The sequence below is a fragment of the Erigeron canadensis genome, chromosome 4 (genome assembly GCF_010389155.1).
Source record: "Erigeron canadensis isolate Cc75 chromosome 4, C_canadensis_v1, whole genome shotgun sequence".
In the NCBI taxonomy this organism is placed as follows: Eukaryota; Viridiplantae; Streptophyta; class Magnoliopsida; order Asterales; family Asteraceae; genus Erigeron; species Erigeron canadensis.
Window position 1 is genome coordinate 35,863,570 of NC_057764.1, and position 23,580 is coordinate 35,887,149.

Consider the following 23,580-nt stretch of genomic DNA (forward strand, 5'->3'; position numbering starts at 1 on the left):
TGTTTAAGAAAAAAGGGAAGTAAGTACATAGATATATCGATACTATGTATTTTTTACACATCAAAAGTTTTACATAACAATAATTGATACTATGTATTTTTTACATACCAAACAAGTTTTGGGTTTTATTATTTTGGAGGCGGCTAGCAAAAAACAAGGAAGCCCAAATGGGTTTTATCATACACAACTGAACACCCTTTTTGAAAATTCTTCGATATGCGATTACATCATACACAACTATCACGTCCTTCAGATTTCTCTAATCACCGTCACTACGTTTTTCCGTCACGATAAATGCAGCGATAGAGATCAGGTCTATGGTTGTTACAGTGCTACTATCGACAGTGGTGGTGAAAGGTGGATGGTGATGTTGGTTAATATTCGGCAGTGGTGGAAAGGTGGATGGTGATTAATATCCGGCGATGGTGGATGGTGGTTAATATTTGGCGGTGGTGGAAGATGGATGGTGATGGTGGTTAGTATCCAGCGGTGGTGGAAGATGGATGATGGTGGTGGTTGATATCTAGTGGATGGTGATGGTGGTAAAGATGTAAGCGGGCTTTTTAGTGAAGATGAATGAATTCCAATGGGATTTAAAACATTCCTTAAATATTTGGAAGGAATTACAAAATTCCATGCTTTAAATAATTTGTTGGTAAGTTATAAATTCCAATTTCAATCTTTTATCCAATTAAACATGGTCATGGATGGAGTTCAAATTCCAATTCATATGAATTCATAGTAATTCCACCAACCAAACACTCCTCAAGATATCACTACTACCCGCTCGAACCATTAACAAGTAGCTTGTTGTTCTTTTTTTTAACAGCCAGTCGGTATTCAACATCAGGGAACACCTCACCGTATAATAGTGAAACCATGCACGTACTCTAGACTATGAGACGTAGACCATAAGCCATTACAAATAATCAGGGGAAAAACTCACAGACGTATCACTCCTAAGAGTCAAACCCAAAACCTATGAGAAAAAACCACAGATGAATCTACGAGTTAAACTAGCTTCCTTTGCGGTACCTTGTTGTTCTAAAATGAAAAAAATAAAATGAAAAAGTATAATAAATGAAAAAATAGTAACGCCGAATGTATTCGTATATTCACATTGACATTGATATCAACAAAGGCATACACACACAAATAGTGCAGATCCGATCCCATCAGCCCCTGGTAACAAACGCCTCACGAGTATTTTGCGTCCACCCATAAACTCCGGGATCATTTTCATTCATTCATTTAGAAGAAGAAACCCTAACGACCTCCTTCTGACCGTCGCCGATTTTTCCTCATCTTACTTACTAATGGTAACTTCTCCACCTTTTTCTCTCTCACTCTCACTTATTACCTACCCTCACTTTGATCTATCTCTATACATACATGATATATATATATATATATATTTTACACACATATATACATACACTTAAATATACTGTTGTTTCGATCTATCTGTTACTATTCTTTCTAGAACTGTTAGTTTATGTCTTCCTGAAATTAATTAGATCTATATATATATAATTGAAGCATTATTAAACGAAATTATATTAAATTTAGCTCTTCAATTCAATGCATGTAAACACTTCTGAAATCTGATATAGATATACAAGCTATATGTGTGTGTGTATATGATTCTGGATGCGATCTATCCAGAATAATTTATAATATAAACTTCTAGAAATCCGCTAACTTATTGTTTGGTTATTATACTTTTTTAGAAGAAATTATTTTGTTTTCGGAATAATAGAAAAATGTTTTATCTTCTATTATTTTATATATGTAGAGAATATGAGGATTCTTTCTTCAACTTTAAGATCAGTTGAGTAATTAAGAATTTAGGACTATGCATTTCTACGATAGACATTGCCTTATTTAAAACACATCCGATAGTCGGTAGATGAAGTTGTCACAAAATATATATTGCACTTTGCTGCAATCTCTAAAATATGTTGGTTGTAATTTATTAGCGTGTGGTTTTTATGTAAAATATCGGACTGTTTATGTTACATTAAATTCGACTGCCAAGGCAATGCTTAAGTTATTCACAACTTAGTTTTTACACATTTTTTGTGTGTTTATTGAACGGAGTCAAAGAAAACTTGTAAATTGTGGAAAGTCTTTAAAACCAAAATTGGGCCGGCTGTCAGTTGAGAGAATTCGGGGCTAAGTGTCAGAAAACTACCATTTGGTATCTGTCAACATGTTTGTACTGTCATGAGCATTGAATTCATCTAAAGAGGGGCCCCTAACTAATACAAGAAGAAAATTATGCCCAGTTGTAGTTGAACCTCCTTTACAGACTGTTTCCACTTTTTCACTTATCAATAAAAGAAGTTGCCAACCCTTGGATTTTCTTTGTATCACACTAATCACTAAGTAATTTAACCTGGTCATAGGTCCTAACAAGTGACATCCTCTGATGTTATAAATCCTAGTGGCGTACCCTTTCATGTCTGTTATCGCCATTGTGTCGATTCCATGGTTGTTAGGTCAGTGTTAATTGACAGGTATGGTTAAAGTTAGCTTTTGATGTCATATTCTAGTGGTCAATGTTACCTAAGCTGACAAAGATGACAGAAAGTAGCAATATGGAACAAACAAACTCCATAAATCATTAAATCATGGCCAACTTAAGTGGATATGTATGTTCGTTCATTCTCATGCACACAATTTTGCAAATAATGATGACATACTAAATTCAGTTGTCTGAAAGACCAGTTAAATGATTAGGTAATTATAAGCAAGGATCAAAATACATCAATCTTATGATGGACGTAAATGTCGTAACTATATATTTTGGCTTGCTTAATTCTGAACTGTATATAAATGATCTACTTGGGCTCATATCATTTGAACCATGTGATGTGAACTTACTTGGACCACGATACTATTCGAACTCTCCAACCGAAAGACAAAGATAAAAGAACTGAGAAACCAGTTGGCTTTTTATACTTGAAGTTTTGTTTGTGATAGAATTCATTCACCACATTTGATTTGACTGGTTCTCTTTTTGTTTTTAATAAAAACATAGTGCTTTCACTTGTCGCAATAATCAGAAGATCTATATGTTTCCCAGTTGTTTACAGATTATAAATTTCAATTTTTCATTCGTATATATGTATTACTTTCTTTTTATGTTGGTTATCTGAATTATCTTTTTTGTTTCATATATTTTTAAGTCAGATAACATTTCTTCCGTTTAAGCATTACTTCAGAGTTCAGATTAGTTACTTTAATTGCGGGGAAAAGTTCTTTTTTATATTCTTACTAGCCTTAGCATTAAAACAACTGATTAATAGTTAAATAGTTCTATCAACCTACTGCGAGTTTAAAATCAGAGTATTATAGGCCACCATCCAATGATTAGGCTCCGGGATGCTTTGCCCAGCGGAATCTCTCCTGCAACTCCTTCAACGCTTCATCAAAAACTCTATCCAAATCAAGAAAATCCATTCCCTCCTTATCACCAACGGTTACCTCCTCTGTACTCCCAACCCATGGACAGCCACCCTATTGCACAACGCTCTTATAAGAGCTTACCTCAATATTCATCTTCCTGGCACTACTTTACTCCTTTTCACCCACATGCTTTCCCATAATATCCCGCCAAATGCTCATACTTTCCCTTCAATTGCCAAAGCTGCCGCTTTCCATATAACTCCCACCCTCTTTGATAAACCCCTTCATGCGCAAGCCCTCAAGCGTGGGGTATTAGCTGATCCTTTTGTACGAACATCTTTTATTAATCTGTATGCACGAAGTGGTCGTGTCTCTTTTGCTCGTAAGACCTTTGATGAAATGCCTCAAAAGTGTATTGTTTCGTGTAACGCTATGCTTGATTGCTTTTGCAAGAATGGAGATATGGAATCTGCTATTTTGTTCTTTGAATGGATGCCGGTGAGGGATGTTTATTCGTGGACGAGTGTTGTTAATGGATATGGCAGTAACGGGTGCCAGAAGAGTGCTATTTGGGTTTTTCAGCAAATGATCTTGCAGATGGGTTTAGGTGATTCTCTTATGAAGCCTAATGAAGCTACATTTGTTAGTGTACTTTCTGCTTGTACTAATTCGGCTGGGACTGGGGTGTTGCCATATGGCAAGCAGATACATGCTTATATCATCAAGAACGAGGATCGGTTAAGTGCGTTTTTGGGGACGGCCCTGATAACTTTTTATGGAAAAATGGGTGGTTTAGAGTATGCAATTAAAGTGTTTAGAAGCATGGTAAAAAAGGAACTATGTACATGGAATGCAATGATCAGTAGTCTTGCTTTAAATGGAAAAGAGAAGCAGGCTTTAGATATGTTTGATAAAGTTAAAGTTGAAGGATGGTGTCCAAATGAGGTTACTTTTGTTGCGGCTCTCACAGCTTGTGCTCGTGCCAAGCTCTTGAAATTAGGTTTAGAAATATTTAAGTCCATGTTGCCTCAATTTGGCATTGTTCCAATAATGGAGCATTACGGATGTGTGGTTGACTTATTGGGTAGAGCAGGGTTATTAGAAGAAGCAAAAGATTTTATAAAAAAGATGCCGTTCAAGCCCGATGCCTCGGTTTTGGGGGCGCTTTTGAGTTCTTGTAAACTGCATGGGGCTATTGAACTAGGAAACGAAGTGGCCAAACAACTTCTTGAGTTACAACCCCAACAATGTGGGCAATACATAACGTTGTCAAGTATTTATGCTGAAGCAGAAAAATGGGACCATGCGACCTCTTTGAGGAATGTCATGGTTGGTGCGGGTATTAAGAAACCTCTAGCTTATAGTATGGTTAGTAGCTTAGTACGAGGTGAAGAATTAGTTTCCGAATAAGCCTTAAAGCTACAGAGATTAATCCATCAACACTTTAGAAGTAAAATCATTCTGTTACTTGATATTGATTTACCAAGTATTATATAGTCTTTGTTCACTCAGAAGTATATGATAGTATCTTTTTTTTATAAGATTTAGTTCATGCTGATGGATGAAACCAGGAAAAGTTTTACCAATTGATCTTTTGTTTTATTTTATTTTTAGCAGCTTATTTCATGTGGCTACATTAAAATCACTGAGCACTCCATGCTAACGTGGACCATTGTGTCTAAATTCTACAGTAGTTGTCAACTCCGTGTCAACTAGTACTAGTTTGGCTGTCCACTGTCAGTGATTTTACATGATGGACTATAATGTATTAAGATTTTGTTTGGTTATCTTTTTTTGTTACCTTGTGTTCACGAAATAATGGAAATATGTCTCTTCTATAATGTAGAATACTTCAACTCTAAAACCAGTTGGTTAAGTTAAGATTACACGATACCTTATCTAGGAGACATCTTGTAGCTTAACTGGTCACAGATATTCAATGTACTGGGGTGCGTTCTTCAAATATGTTATCCGTAACTGTTTAGTTAGTATTTGATCTTTTTGTTAGTTTTGGAAGTACTGAACAGTTCTTATGACTGGCCAATGCGACATTGCTTGCTTTTGAGGAACATTTATAATTGAAACTGAACTCACGTAATAAGCAGGTGAAATTCTGTTAATAGTAATAACTTTAACAGAATCACCATAGTTCCTTTATGAGCAAAATGTAGCATGGGAATTACTGAAGGTATAAATTTCTATCTTGCAGGTTTGGTGATAAAGTGGCTGCACAAGTGATATAACTTGATTGAAGTCTCCAAGTCATAGTTAGATCCTTAAGACAATGGCTATGTCGTTCATCTCAAAGAGGAGTTCTTTGCTCCTTATCACGTATGTGGTTTTCGCTGGTCACTTCTGCAATGGGTTTTATTTGCCTGGAAGCTACATGCATACATACTCAACAAATGACGAAATATTTGCCAAAGTTAATTCATTGACATCTATCGAGACTGAGCTTCCATTTAGCTATTACAGTCTACCATACTGCACACCCAAAGGGGGCGTAAAGAAAAGTGCTGAGAATTTAGGAGAATTACTTATGGGAGACCAAATTGACAACTCTCCCTATCGTTTTAGGATGAATGTCAACGAATCTGTTTTTCTCTGCACCACACATGCGTTAAATGAGCATCAGGTAAAGCTTCTTAAACAGAGAACACGTGATCTGTATCAAGTTAACATGATTCTGGATAACTTGCCTGCAATGAGGTTTGCCAACCAGAATGGTATGAAAATTCAGTGGACAGGGTTCCCAGTGGGATTTACGCCTCCCAACAGTAATGATGATTACATTATCAATCATGTCAAGTTCAGGGTCTTTGTACATGAGTATGAAGGTTCAGGTGTGCAGATAATTGGTACCGGTGAAGAAGGTATGGGTGTGATAGAAAGTGCAGAGGATAAGAAAAAGGCCTCTGGCTACGAGATTGTTGGTTTTGAGGTTTTCCCTTGCAGTGTTAAATATGAACCTGAAAAGATGGCAAAACTCCACCAATATGATCAAGTGGACTCGCTAAACTGTCCTTTGGAACTGGAAAAGTCTCAGATAATAAGAGAGCAAGAGAAAATATCCTTCACTTATGAAGTCGAGTTTGTGAAGAGCAACGTGAGATGGCCATCTCGTTGGGATGCTTATCTTAAGATGGAAGGTGCTCGTGTCCACTGGTTCTCAATTCTTAACTCATTAATGGTGATCTTTTTCTTGGCTGGTATTGTATTTGTCATCTTCTTAAGAACTGTGAGAAGGGATCTCACACGATATGAAGAATTAGACAAAGAATCTCAAGCACAGATGAACGAAGAGCTATCAGGATGGAAACTTGTAGTCGGTGATGTGTTTCGAGAGCCAACCAACTCCAAACTTTTATGTGTTATGATAGGAGATGGCGTGCAGATCACAGGAATGGCAGTTGTTACTATCTTATTTGCGGCATTTGGCTTTATGTCACCGGCTTCACGAGGTATGCTATTAACTGGAATGATAATCCTTTATCTTTTCTTGGGAACTGGAGCCGGATATGCTGGAGTATATCTGTGGCGAACACTTAAAGGGACTTCAGAAGGCTGGCGATCTGTATCTTGGTCGATTGCATTCTTCTTTCCTGGTATCGTCTTCGTCATCCTCACTGTATTAAACTTCATTCTTTGGGGCAGTAACAGTACAGGTGCCATTCCAATTTCACTATACTTTCTTCTTCTGGCGCTCTTGTTTTGTATATCGGTACCACTCACCCTTTTGGGGGGGTACTTGGGGACGCGAGCTGAACCTATTCAGTTCCCAGTTCGAACCAACCAGATTGCCAGAGAAATACCTGCCCAAAAATACCCATCTTGGCTACTAGTGATTGGTGCAGGAACCCTTCCTTTTGGAACCCTTTTTATTGAGCTCTTTTTCATCCTTTCAAGCATCTGGCTTGGAAGATTCTACTATGTATTTGGGTTTTTGTTTGTGGTTCTTACATTACTGGTGGTGGTTTGTGCTGAAGTGTCGGTTGTTCTGACCTACATGCATCTTTGTGTCGAGGACTGGCAGTGGTGGTGGAAAGCATTTTATGCTTCGGGTTCTGTCTCTCTTTATGTATTTCTGTATTCCATGAAGTATCTGGTTTTTGACCTTCAAAGTTTAAGCGGCCCGGTGTCGGCTATATTGTATCTTGGATACTCGCTTATTGTTGCAATTGCAATCATGCTATCTACCGGCACCATTGGGTTTATTACATCCTTCTACTTTGTCCACTACCTGTTCTCTTCGGTGAAGATCGATTAGGGGGGGTGGCTTGTGCAAATTTTTATAGGCAGGCGCAAATATCAAACCTAAGATGTAATTCAGCATAGAAGGCCTGTAAATTATCCGGCTTATTGAAGATTAGAGATCCAGTAGGGATATATATTGTCTTTTATTTGTTCTGCCCTTTTTAAAACTTGTTATAATTGTTGCAGTGTCTTGTATGTTCCAACATTTGAAGAAATAGGTGTTATGATATATTCTATGGGTCAAAGTTGAAGGCTTTATTATCTACTCTCGATGTTAACATTAATTATTTATTCCTTCCCAAAAAAAAACATTAATTATTTATTCTCATTTCACAAAGTTATGGTACACTCTAAGAGATTACTTTTTTGAAAGATGTGGATCATTTGCTCGCAATAGGGGATCTAACTTATGTTGTCTTAACTGGGTTCGCGCTAGAGAGCTCTATCACCCTCAATACCTAGTAGGAGGAGAAACTCTCAACTAAACCGTCCGAAGACACGATATTTAATTGAGATAAAACCGTGCCCCCTCTGCAGGACTCAAACCTGCTTCACCGGAGGACTTTATTGTGAAATTTCCTCAAATGTTTTCCTCATGTCTCGAACTCGACACCTCCAGCATATAAAGCTGGTGCTTAACCACTGAGTGACACTGTGTATATCGTGACATTACAAAATGTAAAATCAAAGAGTTTTGTCTTGTGGCTTTTAAAGCTTTGTATCCCAATGTGTGGGATGAATTCCACAATTAGGAAAATTGATAACTAGTCTGCAATTTGTAATGCAACAGATCGTCACTAAATTAACTAAAGTTGACTGTAACGCATCAACCTTTTTTTCCAGAAATTGAAATATACACTTTTTGAAAAAACTTTAATATCTTTTTATAATCAACCGTATCTCTAGACTTCAATTTTTAAAGTTTCTTGATAATTTAACCTTGATCTTTAACTAATTTATGTTTAACGCTCTTTTATATTTTAATTACATATCTATTTGTATAAATTTTTTATTATGCAATGGAATAAAGAAGGGAAATAACTATTAGTTCAATGCGCAAATAATACTCGTTGGGCAGGCTCAGTAGTCAATACAACAATGAATGAAAATATAAACTATTATTATAAGATACAATAAAAAACGTAGACCATGAAGTGTTGTCTGGGTGTTTTCTTTTTCACTTTTCAAACTAGCCGTTACACCGCTCTTCATTTTGTCGCTCTTTCTCCCTCTCTGTCATATACATACATTTCTTAGACAAAACCATCAACACAATTTGTTCATAATTACCTTTTTTTTCTTTAATATTTTTTATTTTTTGTATAAAAATGTTTACAGAAGGATTAGATGAAAGTGCACTCAGCTGGGTCAAGCAGGTACCTAATTCAATCCTTGAGTTGTTGTTTTTTATTTATTTACAATTTGTTCCATTTATATAGATATAGAACTATATGTATTGTATTCATTAGATTCTTGAATTTGAATGTATACCCAGATGATGTTTTTCAATTTTGTGTAGTGTAGTCATATAAAGTTTGAATCTTGAATGGTTTGTTGCTACTATTTCACTGTTTTTGGATTATTGAGAATATGCCTATAAGTTGATTTTGATAGTTCATTGATATTTTGCATATTCTATTGTTAATATCGGGTGTAATCGAGTAGAGTTGAGTCAGCACTCAGCACACTACCAAGTTTGACAGACAGTTTATTTTCAAGCTGAAGCTTGAGTAATTAATAACAGAAGCCCATTCAAATTATGATACTCTTGCTTGACTTGAATGTCTAATAATGTAGCTCAAGCTCCACTCAAATTAGTCCCCCCGGACTGATTTTGAGTAGTTCATGAGTTAGCTTGAGCCGATTAGACCCCTAGTTGATGTTCTTTCTAAAAGGAAAGTGAATTTAATTAGCAGGATTAGATTAACAAAGAAGTTGCTCATAATCATCTATCACTTTTAATATTCTTAATCATATGCCCACAATAGTTTATACAAAATTGTATACTCTTTGCATAATGACTAACCGATTGTTACTCTTTATGATTTATGTTCTGTTTATAACAATCGTGATGGGATTAACAGGGATTGGAGAAAGAAAAAATTCAAACTCATTCGCCTTTAAGAGAGACTGCAATTGATCATGAGTACCTGGTTCCAAAGTCTCCCCTTTCTTTTAACACGACAACTTTTAAGTCCTCTAATCTATTACCACCACTTAAATTCCATTCGGGCCTTCTTGGATCGCATAGTCTCGAACCAAACAGTTACAATGATTATGAAGATGATGACTATGATGATTATGATGATCATGATGAGAGTGTAGGTTCTGCTTCGGATGATATGGACTGCACTATCTCTGAAGGAGAAGAGTTTAATGAAGAAATCTTCAATGTTAATCTAGTTAAAGCACAAGCACCAATTGGACCTAATAAGTCTACTTTGAATAAAGGGATGATAAAAGAGAACCTTAGTGTTGAAGTTCCTATGAACACAAGGAAGTTTACCGAAGCTGGTTGGCATGGTGGGGCAAGCATACTGCCAAGTTCAGTTTCAGCTGCTAGTCGTTTGCGTGAAATGTTACAACCTCATAGTGCATATGTAAGTTTTAGCTGCTTGATGTCTTATGGTATATACGTTTATAAATGGGCAAATGAACAAACTTTGGTCTGATTTCTGTTGCGGGTAAAAAGGTTGTTTTATATACACAAAAAGGTTCAACAAGTTTTCATTTGGAATAATCATCTAAAGGGACTGTATAACCTTTAAGCAAAATTTTGGAAGTTTTAGAAGTTGGTTACATTTAAAGGGTGAAATCAAAGATGGTTAACCAAAACAAAAATCAAAACCAATGTTCTTTACCTTCTTATGCATCCTTCCCCATATATAAGTTCGATTCTGATGATGTAACGATAAATGTAGGGTACCCCGGTAGCTGAGTTAGGAACTCCAAGTGCACCTCCTATTTTTGAGGAAGTAGAAGATGGTACACTAGTTCAAGATGCATTAAGTAAAGAATCTTCACGATTTTCAGGAATCGAGCAGTCTCAAAATGAGGTAAATATGCCAGAAAAACTCATTGGTGATGATGGCAAACTGGAGTCTTCTTTTAGTGAAAGGTTAGATTTTCAAACATGTAAATGTTATGTTTATCGTTTAGTACTTTTTGTAAAATATTAATCGATGTTATGCAGGGAAAATGAAGCTGTTTTTGAGAAAATAGACAAGTCAATGCCATGTTTGGAAACAAACTTGCTAGATCAAACAACTTATTATAACAGGTACTACATCTATTGAGCCATTCATTCTTCGTTGAAGTATAGTTCAGTTTTAATTACAATTGATTTTCGGCAGTGGTAAAAATCCATGGCAAACTATGATCACATATGATGCATGCTTTCGACTGTGCCTGAATGCATGGGCAAGAGGCTGCACAGAAGCACCTTTGTTCCTAAATGATGAATGTCGTCTTCTACGCAACGCCTTTGGGTATGTTATCTTACCTTTGCTCCTAAATGTTTCATCTGTATGCTTTTGGGTATATTTAGAGCCTTAATACAATACTGTTTTCTTTATATTAGGCTACACAAGTTTTTGTTGCAACCGCGGGGTTTCAAACCAGTGGTAAGTAGTGGTACCGAGAATACAGATAAAGCATGCCCATTGAAAGTAAAAAAAGTGATTGGAAAGATCAGGGTTGAAGGTATGTTCTTTAGTGTATGGAATCAAACAATTTTGATCTTTCTACTTAATTTAGTTATAAAATGATTGAATCGATATGCATTCGTGGTTTTGGCAGTGAGGAAAGTAAGAATCATCCCTCAACGGAAACTTAAGGACACATACTCCCAGCAAAGTGCTATCTATGTGCAAGCCGGAGTTGAGTACATTAGACATGTTTCTTCACTTGTAAAAAGCAAAATCAACAAATTAGGACTATCTTCATTTTCACTTCCATGTGAAGGTGTGTTCTTTTTTATTGCAATAATCTGGTTGATGTAGACATTTTTAAGTATCATTTTTTAATAGATGATGTCGTCGTGTTGCAGAACCAGTGACTTGTCTATTGCACCTTAAAAGTTCCCAAGAGCATGCAGAAACTGAATCGTCTTTAGGCATATGCTTGAGGCCCGGAACTGGTGATTCTCATGACTTGTAAGTTCCCAAAATTTCTTGTGTCATATTTTGAAGGGTATAAAAAACATACACGCAATATTTACAATCTTGTATGGCATTAGTTTCCCAGAAAACCAAGGAGATGCCCTTCTAATGGAAGTGCATGGAGAGAAGAGGGTTATACAGGGTTGTGCAGTTATTCCAGTCTCGTCCCTTCATGAAAATCCAGTAAGTTTAAGTACATATGAGGTTAAAATGATAAAATTGTACAGAACTTATTAATGAGATAAATTTATGGTACACAGAATGATAGAATTTATGGTACACATATGAGGTTAAAATGATAAAATTGTACAGAACTTATTAATGAGATAAATTTATGGTACACAGAATGATAGAATCAAATGGTGGCCAATTTATCATGAAGACAATGAATGCATTGGGAAGGCTCAACTTTCCATCACAAGCACAATTACATCTGATGAAACTACACACCTTAAGGTATAAAAATGGTGTAAACAAAAAGTATTTTTTTTTGGGGTTACTTTGTTCTATGAATGACATTCTTTTCCTATATTTAGTGCGGACCCGTTGTGGAAACACTCGCATATGATTTACTATTGGAGGCTGCCATGCGCGCACAATGTTTCCATGCACGTAATTTATGGGTGGTGGAACCTTGGAAATGGTTGCTGACGGAGTTTTCTGATTATTATGGAGTTTCAGAATCATATACTAAACTTAGGTACTTATTAATGGAACTATAGTCACAATCTAGTGCATTTTCCTAAAATATCTTTCAAATGAATTGTGTATCTTAGGTATCTTTCACATGTCATGAACGTTGCTACGCCTATAAAAGATTGCTTAGAGCTCATTTATGAGCTTCTGGTGCCTGTTATGAAGGCTAGAACGGAACGAAGACTAACAAGACAAGAGGTTGGAAATTTTACATTTCGTATTTGATTCTTAACTTTTTTGCAAAATATTGATCGATGTATATTTACTTTATTGTCATCTTGCAGAAAAGCTTGTTAATGGACTGTGAAACACAAGTGGAGAGTCTACTGGCACTTGCTTTTCAAAATTACAAGTCGTTAGATGAAAAATCTTCTACTGGTTTATCAGATACATCGAGTCCCATCCCAGAAAGTGCAGCACCGGCATTAGCTCCAGCAGTTCAATTATATACTCTTGTCCATGATATACTTTCTCCAGATGGGCAGGCTTTGATGACCAACTATTTGCAGGTGTGGAATTGTGTATATATATGTGGGTAGTATGTTTATAAAGTTGCATTGCTAAACTAAAGTCGTCTAATTTTACAGGCAGCAGCAAGAAAGAGGTGCAGGAAGTATATGGTAGACACAGATGAGTTTGTGGCAAGCAACACTGAGGGGTTTCTGATGGATTCTATTGCAATTACCACAGCTTACTTGAAAATGAAAAATTTGTGCTTAAACCTTTGTAATGAAATAGAGACAGATATCAAGATACATAACCAGCACATACTACCAAGGTACACGGAAAGTTACTCAAGTTTTCTATTGCAACGCAGGAGTATGCATATCTCTATACCTTGAAAAGATTTGTAATGTTTTGTAAGAGAGTTGGCATGATTATTGGTTTTATAATCATAATGGGAACAATGCTAATAAAATGAAAAGGGTCAATCTAACCTAACGCAGCCTGGCCCCTGCCCCATTCAACTTGCACTAATAAAGACCCATTTCCTTCCAAACCATTTTGACTTGTAACCCAACCCGCCTTGCCCATCAATGTCGCGACCTCAATAATAAATAAATGTCAGCAGATGGTGCATACCTTGGATGGAAATTTTAGATCTACCGATGTCTTGACTTGGGCATTTTTGCTTTGCTTGTCAGCTCAATTGATCTCTCAAGCATCACAGCGGAGGTTTACAGCAGTGAGTTGTTTAAGAGGCTCAAAGGATTCCTTGCAGCATGGCCTCCTTCAAGCCCCCAGCCTCATGTTAATGAACTTCTAATAGCAACTGCTGACTTTGAGAGGAATCTCGAGTCATGGAACATCAGGTCCGTTTATATAAATTTTATTTATGTCAGTGCCATTCATATAGTAACTGCCGAGTGTGAGTAAAAAAAGTTATTATCTTCACGTTTCAGTGTACCACAAGGTGGTGTAGACTCGAGGAACTTGTACCATAATTATATTATGGTTTGGGTCCAAGATATGCAATTATGCTTACTTGACTTATGCAAGGCAGAAAAGGTACCATGGGCTGGGGTAATCACAAACTATTCTACTTCACCATTTGCCGAGGAAGTATATGACAAAATCAAAGAAATGTTGAGTGACTATGAAGTGGTGATCAATCGATGGCCGCAGTACACATTGATCTTGGAGAATGTAAGTCGGAATGGTCCTAGCTGCAATTCCAAACACAACTTGCATACATATTCTATGATTCTAATGTTTTGTATTTTCAACCTAAAGGCTGTTGCGAATGTGGAAAGATCAATTATGAAAGCACTCGAAAGACAGTATGCAGATATTTTGGCACCTCTAAAAGATAGCATTCCCAAGAGGCTTGGGATTCAAGTTCAGAAATTAACAGGAAGACAATCAAATGCCCCCTACTCCATTCCTAATCAGGTGAGACATTTCTACTTTAAACATTCTTTAATAGATTTTTGTACCATAAATAAATTATTTGTTCGTTTTTTTGTTATTGTACAATGGCAGTTGGGAACTTTTCTAAACACCATCAAGAGAACTCTTGATGTTCTGCATTGTAGAGTAGAAGACAAGTTGAAGGCATGGGCATCTTATCTTCTAGCCAGCGGTGATAAGAAGTCAACTTATGGGGAACAAATGAATGCAGTTACTGTCTTGTTGAGGACAAAGTACAAAAACTACATGCAGGCTGTTGTGGTCAAGCTCATTAGTAATGTAAGTAGCATAGAGAGATCCAGATGTTCAAGTAGTAAAGAGCGTCACATTTCACTTCTTAGAAGTTAACGAGTCATGAATCATTACAGGTGCAAGCAAGTCGCGGCACACGACTTCAAAGAATTCTTGAAGAAACAAAGGAAGCAGATGGAGAGGGGGAAATCCGTGAAAGGATGCAAATTTTGTGCTGTCAGCTAGTGGAATCTGTATCCAACTTACATGAAGTTTTTACAAATCAGATTTTCATTGCTAGCTGCCGTGGTTTATGGGACAAAATGGGACAGGTGACTAATTGTAATCATATACCATTTCTAGATCTTTATATGCTTTTTTGAAAGAATGTATTGTGATGCATTTGAATGTATGATACAGATTGTGCTGAAGTTTCTGGAAGGTAGAAAAGAAAATCGCATATGGTACAACGGATCTTATTATGCTCTAGGAGTAAGTTTGTTTGAATAATTATCTATGTTGTGCAAATGGACTCTTGTTTTCTACAATATAACATGAATCCTTTATTTGATTTTTAGATTTTGGATGATACTTTTGCTTCCCAGATGCAACGATTACAAGGAAATGCATTACAAGAGAAAGATATTGAACCACCACGTTCAATCATTGAAGCTCGGTCCATTCTTTCTAGAGATTCTAACAATGCCGCCGACACTTCAACCTACTTCTATTAAAGTAGGATAACTTGGTGTAATATTTCATTTGTTCAGTTTATATGTATATGTTACATGCCTATTCTTTCGTAAAGAAACCATCTTTATGCAAATAATAATCAATCGGAGTTCCCGAAAGGTTTACTAATGATACTGCATTACGTATATCATCATTGATTGCAATTTTTTTGTTTAACACAGTAATCTTCATTTCTTCAGTACATGTAAAATTGTGTGAAAAATGATTGTCAGTTAATATTATGTACTAAGTGATAACTTAAAGTTGGACTTGAGTAGCCAGTCAAACCCGAACCATGATTTAAAGCACCCATCCCTGGATGGCTGGATATGCATGCTTTTGTGGTTTATCTTCTCCAAAACGAGAGACAATGAATTACTTTCAACTTTTAAAAGGATGTAGAAGAAAAAACGGTTTTATTAAGAAAGTTACATTTCCAAATAACGGATACGTTTGGCAAATAAGTATGCAGAAAGTGGCATGACTTCGCAGTTGGTAACATACGTATAGCGGTATAGATTGAAGATCTATAATTCTATATGTACACTTTTGAGCATTTAATTTGATCTTTTCAATTAGGTTTCTCATGCTGTCACCATTTGATCTTTTCAATTAGGTTTGTCATGCTGGTTGCATGGAATGTGTTACACGAGAAAGATCTTGGATTACATAGCTCGATCTTTGAAGCTTGGTTCATCAATGTTGGGAATTTTAACACTTCCACCCAAATTTACCTAGCAATTCGTAGTAAAGAAATAATCTTTTGAGTAACACCCAATTAGAGGGTTCCCAAGCGGAAGCAGTTCAGAAAGAATTGTCAGAATTCAGAAGTTCTTCAAATGCATCTTGGTATGATTTATGTTAATCAATTATCATTGTGTTTAATTCAGGTGGGATTTGTACCCCATTTAAAGCAGAACATTGTTTATTTGGGTTAAATGCTAACCTCTATCGGGTCAAATGGGTAAACTTTAAAACGGGTTAAAACTGGAATGGATTGAAAGAGTCAAAAGCAACCTGACTTGAAAGATTACAAGTTACATCCTCTTAAATTGGTGTATTATAACTAAAAATTATTTACAGTATATAATAACAATTCAGGTTTATCAATCCCGTGTTGGCATTCCAGATTGACAATTTACAAAATTGTTATTATATACTGTAAATAAGTATGTTGACAAAATAAGTAAACAGTGACCAAAAGAGTTTATGTTAACAATTTTATTTACCAGATTGACACGTCTGCCTCGGTACCCAACCCGCCTGTGTTGGCCCTTCTATAATGACCAGTAATGTGAGATTCTTGTCACTATATTTTATCTCTTCAAACTTCTTTTGTTGAATAACCTTAATGAACTTTCTCTTTGACAAATTACATCACAGTGGTACAAATGGAAATACAAATATGTCGCAACGAATGAACTTTGAAACTTCAATATCTACTTGATATATTTCAGCTTATGAAGAACCTGGGATCTATAGCCATCTGTGTTTACTATTACATAGTAATATACAATGATTACCATGCCATCGTGGAAGTGGAGCTGGAACAGTATGCTTGACTTACTTAACATATCTGTCAAACCCGAAACAAAATTCTGCCTGCTGCCCGATGGATTCAAAGCACCCTTCTCTAGAATATCTGATGAGTTCCAATGAAGGGCAGTCTACACCTATGGCTTTGAAGGTTTATCTTCTGCAAAAACCAGTGACAATGAATCACTTAAAATAATAATGTAGAAGAAATATAAGGTTAGTCAAAAGTCAAACGAGAAACTTTCAAATTCACACGAAAACAAGTGTACAATTATATAACTTACGTATAGATTGAGGATCTATATGTACAAAGAAACTTGCAGCAACTATTAAATAGCAAAACACGAGCATTAATCCTTTGAAGTAATTGGATGTTCCTTCCTGCAAATGTTAAAAGGAACTTTAGATGCAAATTTTGAATCACAGAGGACCGAACTTGACAGAAAACATACGGTTTTCTACAAACCTGCAACATAAAAGCTACAACAAGAACTGTCATGAAAAGAGTCGCTGTCTCGAAAAGTTGAAAATTTAGGTCCAGTGGTTTTCCCATGATCCACCCAACCACCACACAAAACGGTATCTACAGTTGAAGCAATAAATAGGAAAATAAGAGGTTAATAAGAGAGCTTAAGGTAAATAAATGTCACAAAAAAGGAAATTCTGTATACCGCAAACATAGATATTTGTGTTGAGGAGCCAATCGCAACTCCTAAAGAGATATCCTGCACAGATGGTAACCAAAAGTTCATAAAAACGAATAAAGGGTTCTTAGCGGAAAGTTAATAGCAAATGAGCGCTTACAAGCTTGTCTTTCACTGCAAACATGATAGCACTGGCATGTTCTGCCGCATTTCCAACAATTGGAAGCAGAATGACACTAATAAATGCTATCGGGATATTTAATGCAACAGAGGCACCCTGAGAGATAGAATAAAGCTTATAAAGATGGTCCCCGATATAATTACTAGTGAGCTTTAGGTATGTTTTAAATAACTTGAATACCTCGATAGTGTTGACTAAATATTCAGAAAGAATCGAAATGACAAGTGTCAAAACACTGAGCCATATGATCGACTCACACTTTGAAATGTCAGGAGTTTCTTCATCGTCTGAACTGTCATTGTCTGGACTACCTTCCTGATATAGTGACAATTATATTAGATATATATTATTGTATATATACTTTAGATAAATCTAGCAACACAATGAGGGTGTAAATACCGTGATCACCAACCTCATTGATTGGCGAATACGGATTTTTTTGACTAGTCAGCTGGAAAAAGAGATACGCTCCATATGCTACAAGCATTATACAACTGCTAAATCTCGAAAGGGCCAATTCCGACGTCCCATCATGTATTTCAGTATGTGTGAACTGGAGAACAGCCGGGAACAACAGACCCATGACTGCCATCAAGAGTAATCCCGAGCTCATTACAGCATTCGACTGCCAAAAAGTCAATTTAAATCTAAGTCTCAAAGTTTAATCAAATACAAAGCAATTTTCAACAACTTATAATTACACTGACCTTGTTAAACACTTGCTCTTTATTAGAATGAACAATTCCTCCACACAAAAACGCACATCCAAGCACAAGCAACATGTTTGACAAAATTGAGCCAAGTAATGATTGTTGCACAACACGTAGCATACCATGTTTCATTGCATACATTGATATTATTAACTCGGTTGCATTGCCAAAAGTAGCATTCAGCAGTCCTCCAACTGTATTTTCAGTCATACAATCTAAGTAAATATCAAAGCATAATGATGTCTATTTCCAATCATAACAACTTCCAACATTCATCAACTTCTTACATTGCACTTACAGAACTATAATTACAAGTCTACAACAATGTCAAAGTATCAAACCGGATATAAAACAAACAATCAGTGACAAACCTGTAGGTCCGGTGTAGAAAGCCAACTGCCTGCACAAAAACAAACGAAAACATCTTTAACAACTTCTTACTACACTGATCAAAATTAGTCAAAATGTGGTCATAACACAAGTAATATACACTTCTAAGCCTATTCCACATGTAAAACATATCTATATAAGATCCTTAACAAACACCCTTAATAGGACTACATACAAAAATGTGCATATACTTACTCGGTAGCCCAACCTAATCGTTCCGCCAACGGTATAATGCCTAGCAAGCTTAAGAAGAAAACCCAACCCTAACATAACACAACATATATCAAGTCAAATTAGGCATCAAAGATACTATGATTATGCTATCGACACAAAAAAAAAAAATGACAAAAATTCTTACATGATGATTAGTCAAGTGATCAACCAAAATAGCTAAAGGGCCACAAGGGATTAGTAAATTAATCTTATCAGATAAAAAAGCAATCTTTATACTGTTTATAACTATACTCCATTTGAACTTCTTGCCACAATTTTCATATATTCCTTTCAATGAAAAAAGCATATCTCTTTTATTAGTAGATACAGAACTAGATAAGCTTTCATCATCCTCTAACTCCATCATTGACTTCTTTTCTATAGATCCCATCTGTGTTATTAAATCTTGTATTAGATCAACCAAAGAAACTTATACAGATCTTAGTAGATATATATAGAGAGAGATATACATATATGTATATAATTTTGAACTTACTTCGACATGAGAACTAAAACCAACCACCTGCAAATTACTGACATTGCCCATCTTCTTTATTAATTAAATGATAATTAAGAAAAAAACTAAAAATCCAAGATTTATTGTTTCATTGAGATCCAACAAAAACCAATCAATACCCACAAAGCTCGCAGATCAAAGCACATAAATTTGTCAACTTTATTACAAAAAATCAAAGTTGGCAAAACATCAAACACTTGGTGTGCAAGAATTTTATTTTTTTTTTCAAAGAAAAAGAAAGTAGATCACATGTGGTTGTCTAAATAATGACGGAGTATACAAAGGAAAAGAAAAAATATATGTTGCGAAGCTTCGAGGAAGGTAGTAAGGTATTATTGAAGTCAACGATTGTGGTTTTACAAGTCAAAGAAATTGAATATTCTTTTTCTTCTTTATGTTTATTTCTTGTTTCCTATATTTCTCATTGGATATTAGGTGTCTAAATGTTAATGTAGGAAAATGGGTGTTATTTTATGAGAAAATGTAGCAAAATGGTTTTATTTTATACGGAAAAAATACGATGGGGATTTGAACTATTTTCAACCCGATGTCGATGTTGTTTGATGTTATGTAGAGATGGACGAGAAACTCGTATTGTTCTGTAATAACTTGGTATTAATAGTATTCATCTTCAAAATCCTTATGACATGATACTTATTTCGGTATCACATGGTATTCAGTATCATTTTCAGCCTTTCTGGTAGTACCAATTTTCGACGCAATGGTCCAAATCTCACAAATCGACAAAAATGGATATCGGTCCCGATCTCACTTGGAATTTGATACTACTTTACAATAGCGAGATCGAACATACTAAGGATTTTAAAAAATGTTCATCCCTAATGTTATGTATTCAAGTTATCTCGTGTTGTCTACTTTTAAAGTTAGAATCCATTCTAATTACCGTACACAATGACAAATTAACAATATTAAAAAGTTAAAGTTTAGATTAAATTTTTAACCTTAGGAAATAATATTTAAATCCATCAAGTCATCAAGGTGAGGCGAGACATAATGAGAGAAATTGTAAATAGAGGTTCTTTAAAGAGAGGGGATGATATATATAACATTTTTTAAATATTTTTATCATAACGTACGGATATCATTACAAACTGTACAAATATTAACTGTTTGGTAAAATAATCAAATAATATGATACTAATCAGTGCCGACCCTGCTAGTGGGCGGGATGGGCTGGAGCCCATAACAGCACATTAGAGTGGGGCAGAAATCTGAAAGTCCAAATAGTTCTTTACTAGGCTCATTTAGTTTAATAGTTAAGCCTATAAAATATTACACCTTCAAGCATGTAATGGTAATGGTTTAGTGTGTAGATTAATGGAGTTGAAATAATAAGAAAACAACGGACGGCCCAAACAACTTCTATAATCACACCTTCAAATCATCAAAGGATTTAGCATTTAAATTTGAAGGAACAGTTAAAAGAATCATTCAAATAAAAGGTTTTGTAGTTGTTCTATTTTAAACATTGTTATTGTCTATATATAATATTGAGTTGAGAAAATGAAGTGATATGTTATTGTGTTGAGTTGAGAACATTTGTGTGCACATTTTTATTGAATTGAAAAGATAAGTGTTACTTTTATATTGGATTGAATATCACTTTTTCAAGTTGGGAAGTAGCTAGAATCTTGTAACAAATTTGATAGTAAAGATGGTAATTTTTATGCTAATATATATGGCAGTGACTTTTTTTTTAAATGTATTTAATTATAGTTTATGTTATATGAATAAGTTATATTCTGCTTATAATGATATCCCGTAGAGTCTAAAAATTGCCATTATTGAATTAAGGAGACGTGGTTAGAGAAATATGGATTTTTAACCGTGGTATACCTATTACTTAGTGCATTAATGTTCCTGTTTGTAACATCTTTACATATATCTTCTATATATGTCGGTCTAAATACTGTAAAAATGTTATAAGCATGAGATGCATTAGTTTAATTAAAAATTTTAACAACGGGCATATTTTCGACCATCTAGCCCCGACCATTCAAATTCCCAGGACCGACGTTGATACTAATATTAATTTTTTTTAAAGAAAGGTTAATGAAAAAATTTTAAGTTTATTTTATATAGGAAAAAGAATAGTAATATGTACTATGTTAGTATGTGTTTAGTGATGAAGTGTTTGTTGTTTGCACGTTGATGTTGATCTGTTGGTTTCTTCAATTGAAAGTAAAGATGATATATAATTATTGATTTGTGTTCATGCATGTGGCTATTAAGTGTGAAGAGCGTGTTGTGAGATAACAAATTTGTAGACTTCGACGTTGGTGGAGTGGTATCGGCGTATCAATGTAACTGTGGAAAAATCTATAGATATTTAAGTCTTTTGGTGATGATCCTTTTAATAACTTGGGATGGTAATAGTTGATGGGGTGATTAAATCATCATTAAATCCATATAAATAATAAAAGTACAAGATCGCAATGGCTACTTATTTATTTATCTGCTAATTATTAAAATAAACAGTAAGAATTACAATTTTCTTAGTAAAAATGTAAAATAATTGTTATCTGTCTCGATCTTTTGGTTAAAATCAGTTAGGTGGTATTTGTTAATGTCTAAGTATTTAATCCATTAAGTTATCAAAAGTGTTTGTTTTTATGACTTAATAAACAAAAAACAATTGTATTAACTTAATTTATACATACATAATTTATTCATTCAGTCACTAAATCAATTCAGTCATTTAATGCTTAAAAGTTAAAAACAAACAGCCCTTAGTTATTAGCTCACTTGATATTAATCTTATATGGTGTTTTTTATTGGGAAGGCCTCTAACATTAGCTTGCTAATGGGGTAGGGGTGAGCAAAAACCGAACCGGAAAACCAAAAACCGAAAAAAACCGGCAAAACCAAAACGAAAACCGAACGAAATCCATTGGTTTGGTTTTCGTTTTCTAAAAACCGAACAGATCGGTTCAGTTTTCGGTTTCATATGCCAAAAAACCGATCAAAACCGAACCGAACTAAATATTTTTTAATTTATTTTATTTTTATATCATATTACATTTATATTTATTACTTATGATTTATAAATATGTTAATAATTTAATCTTTTTATTTTTTTTTATTTTACAAATCTATACAAATTGTATATTTTTAATAAAAACGTTCAGTAAAAACAATTCGTTTTATAAAAGTTATACAAATTTTAACACCTAAAAAATATAATTACTTAATAAAAAGCTTCTCTGTATTTGAATTTTTATATCATTTTTTTTTCTTAACAATTGAAAGTTAAATTTATAACATAGTATTTAAAAAAAACTTAAAAAACAAAATTTATTAAAAAAACAAAAAAAAAACCGAAACCGATCCAAACCGAACCGGAAAACCGAGAAACCGAACCGAACAAAAACCAAATCCAATGGTTTTGATTTTCTAAAAACCGAATGGATCGGTTTTGGTTTTGGTTTTAGGTAAAAACCGAACCAAACCGATATAATAGGGTAAACAACCATCCAATTCTTTGTTCAAATTCAAACTATTATCATTTTCAGATGTATCTTATGAGCAATGATTATTGCATCAACTATATTTGTGATAAATTTTAGTATTTCATGTGTAACAACATTGGATTGATCTTGCACCTGGGCATTCCATCCTAGTAATCCATGACTTTCAAGCATATCATTTGTTGAAAAAAAAATATGATGGACCCCTGTGCTTAATTGCAACTTTGAGAAATACCTATCAAAATAAACTTTTCATGTTTTCTGGGTGATAAGTCAATTAGCCAAATTAGAAGGCAATACACAATTTCAACAAACTCCGTCGTCCCATATGCTTTAAACAAATGATCGTCTCTTTCCACTATCAAGATAAAGAATCTCATTTTGGCATTGCGAAAGTTATTAAACACAAAAAATCATTGAAACTTTCATATATAGTACTGTCGCACATAGGCTGAGGGAACCAAACAGCCAAAAAAGAGACTTTTTTTTTGTGTAAAGTGTAGCGT

At 34.8% G+C, this 23,580-nt stretch overlaps 4 protein-coding genes across 4 annotated transcripts; 3 read left to right on the forward strand and 1 right to left on the reverse strand.

Annotated features, from left to right (window-relative positions):
• Positions 1 to 1,108: 1,108 nt before the first annotated feature.
• Positions 1,109 to 7,930, forward strand: LOC122595275 (transmembrane 9 superfamily member 12-like). Its single transcript, XM_043767614.1, has 2 exons — positions 1,109 to 1,319; positions 5,621 to 7,930. The coding sequence occupies exon 2, from the start codon at positions 5,696 to 5,698 to the stop codon at positions 7,676 to 7,678; it is 1,983 nt and encodes a 660-aa protein (XP_043623549.1). The 5' UTR covers positions 1,109 to 1,319; positions 5,621 to 5,695; the 3' UTR covers positions 7,679 to 7,930.
• LOC122595276 (putative pentatricopeptide repeat-containing protein At1g10330) lies at positions 3,213 to 4,958 on the forward strand. Its single transcript, XM_043767615.1, has one exon. It carries the CDS (start codon positions 3,388 to 3,390, stop codon positions 4,819 to 4,821), a length of 1,434 nt encoding a protein of 477 aa, XP_043623550.1. The 5' UTR covers positions 3,213 to 3,387; the 3' UTR covers positions 4,822 to 4,958.
• A 1,023-nt stretch (positions 7,931 to 8,953) lies between the features above and the next one.
• Positions 8,954 to 15,524, forward strand: LOC122596431. The gene is made up of 21 exons (XM_043769007.1): positions 8,954 to 9,041; positions 9,750 to 10,265; positions 10,587 to 10,783; positions 10,859 to 10,945; positions 11,019 to 11,153; positions 11,246 to 11,367; positions 11,464 to 11,628; positions 11,714 to 11,819; positions 11,903 to 12,008; positions 12,171 to 12,281; positions 12,362 to 12,525; positions 12,602 to 12,719; positions 12,806 to 13,030; positions 13,109 to 13,299; positions 13,667 to 13,834; positions 13,925 to 14,168; positions 14,256 to 14,414; positions 14,505 to 14,711; positions 14,801 to 14,995; positions 15,084 to 15,155; positions 15,242 to 15,524. The coding sequence occupies exons 1-21, from the start codon at positions 8,994 to 8,996 to the stop codon at positions 15,395 to 15,397; spliced, it is 3,492 nt and encodes a 1,163-aa protein (XP_043624942.1). The 5' UTR covers positions 8,954 to 8,993; the 3' UTR covers positions 15,398 to 15,524.
• Positions 15,525 to 16,709: 1,185 nt separating this feature from the next.
• On the reverse strand, positions 16,710 to 19,831 carry LOC122595169 (vacuolar cation/proton exchanger 3-like). Its single transcript, XM_043767496.1, has 12 exons — positions 19,566 to 19,831; positions 19,215 to 19,460; positions 19,052 to 19,119; positions 18,838 to 18,866; positions 18,464 to 18,660; positions 18,169 to 18,381; positions 17,937 to 18,071; positions 17,736 to 17,852; positions 17,603 to 17,656; positions 17,398 to 17,514; positions 17,216 to 17,312; positions 16,710 to 17,091 (listed from the first exon to the last, which is right to left on the reverse strand). The coding sequence occupies exons 1-12, from the start codon at positions 19,614 to 19,616 to the stop codon at positions 17,069 to 17,071; spliced, it is 1,347 nt and encodes a 448-aa protein (XP_043623431.1). The 5' UTR covers positions 19,617 to 19,831; the 3' UTR covers positions 16,710 to 17,068.
• Between the last annotated feature and the right edge of the window lie 3,749 nt (positions 19,832 to 23,580).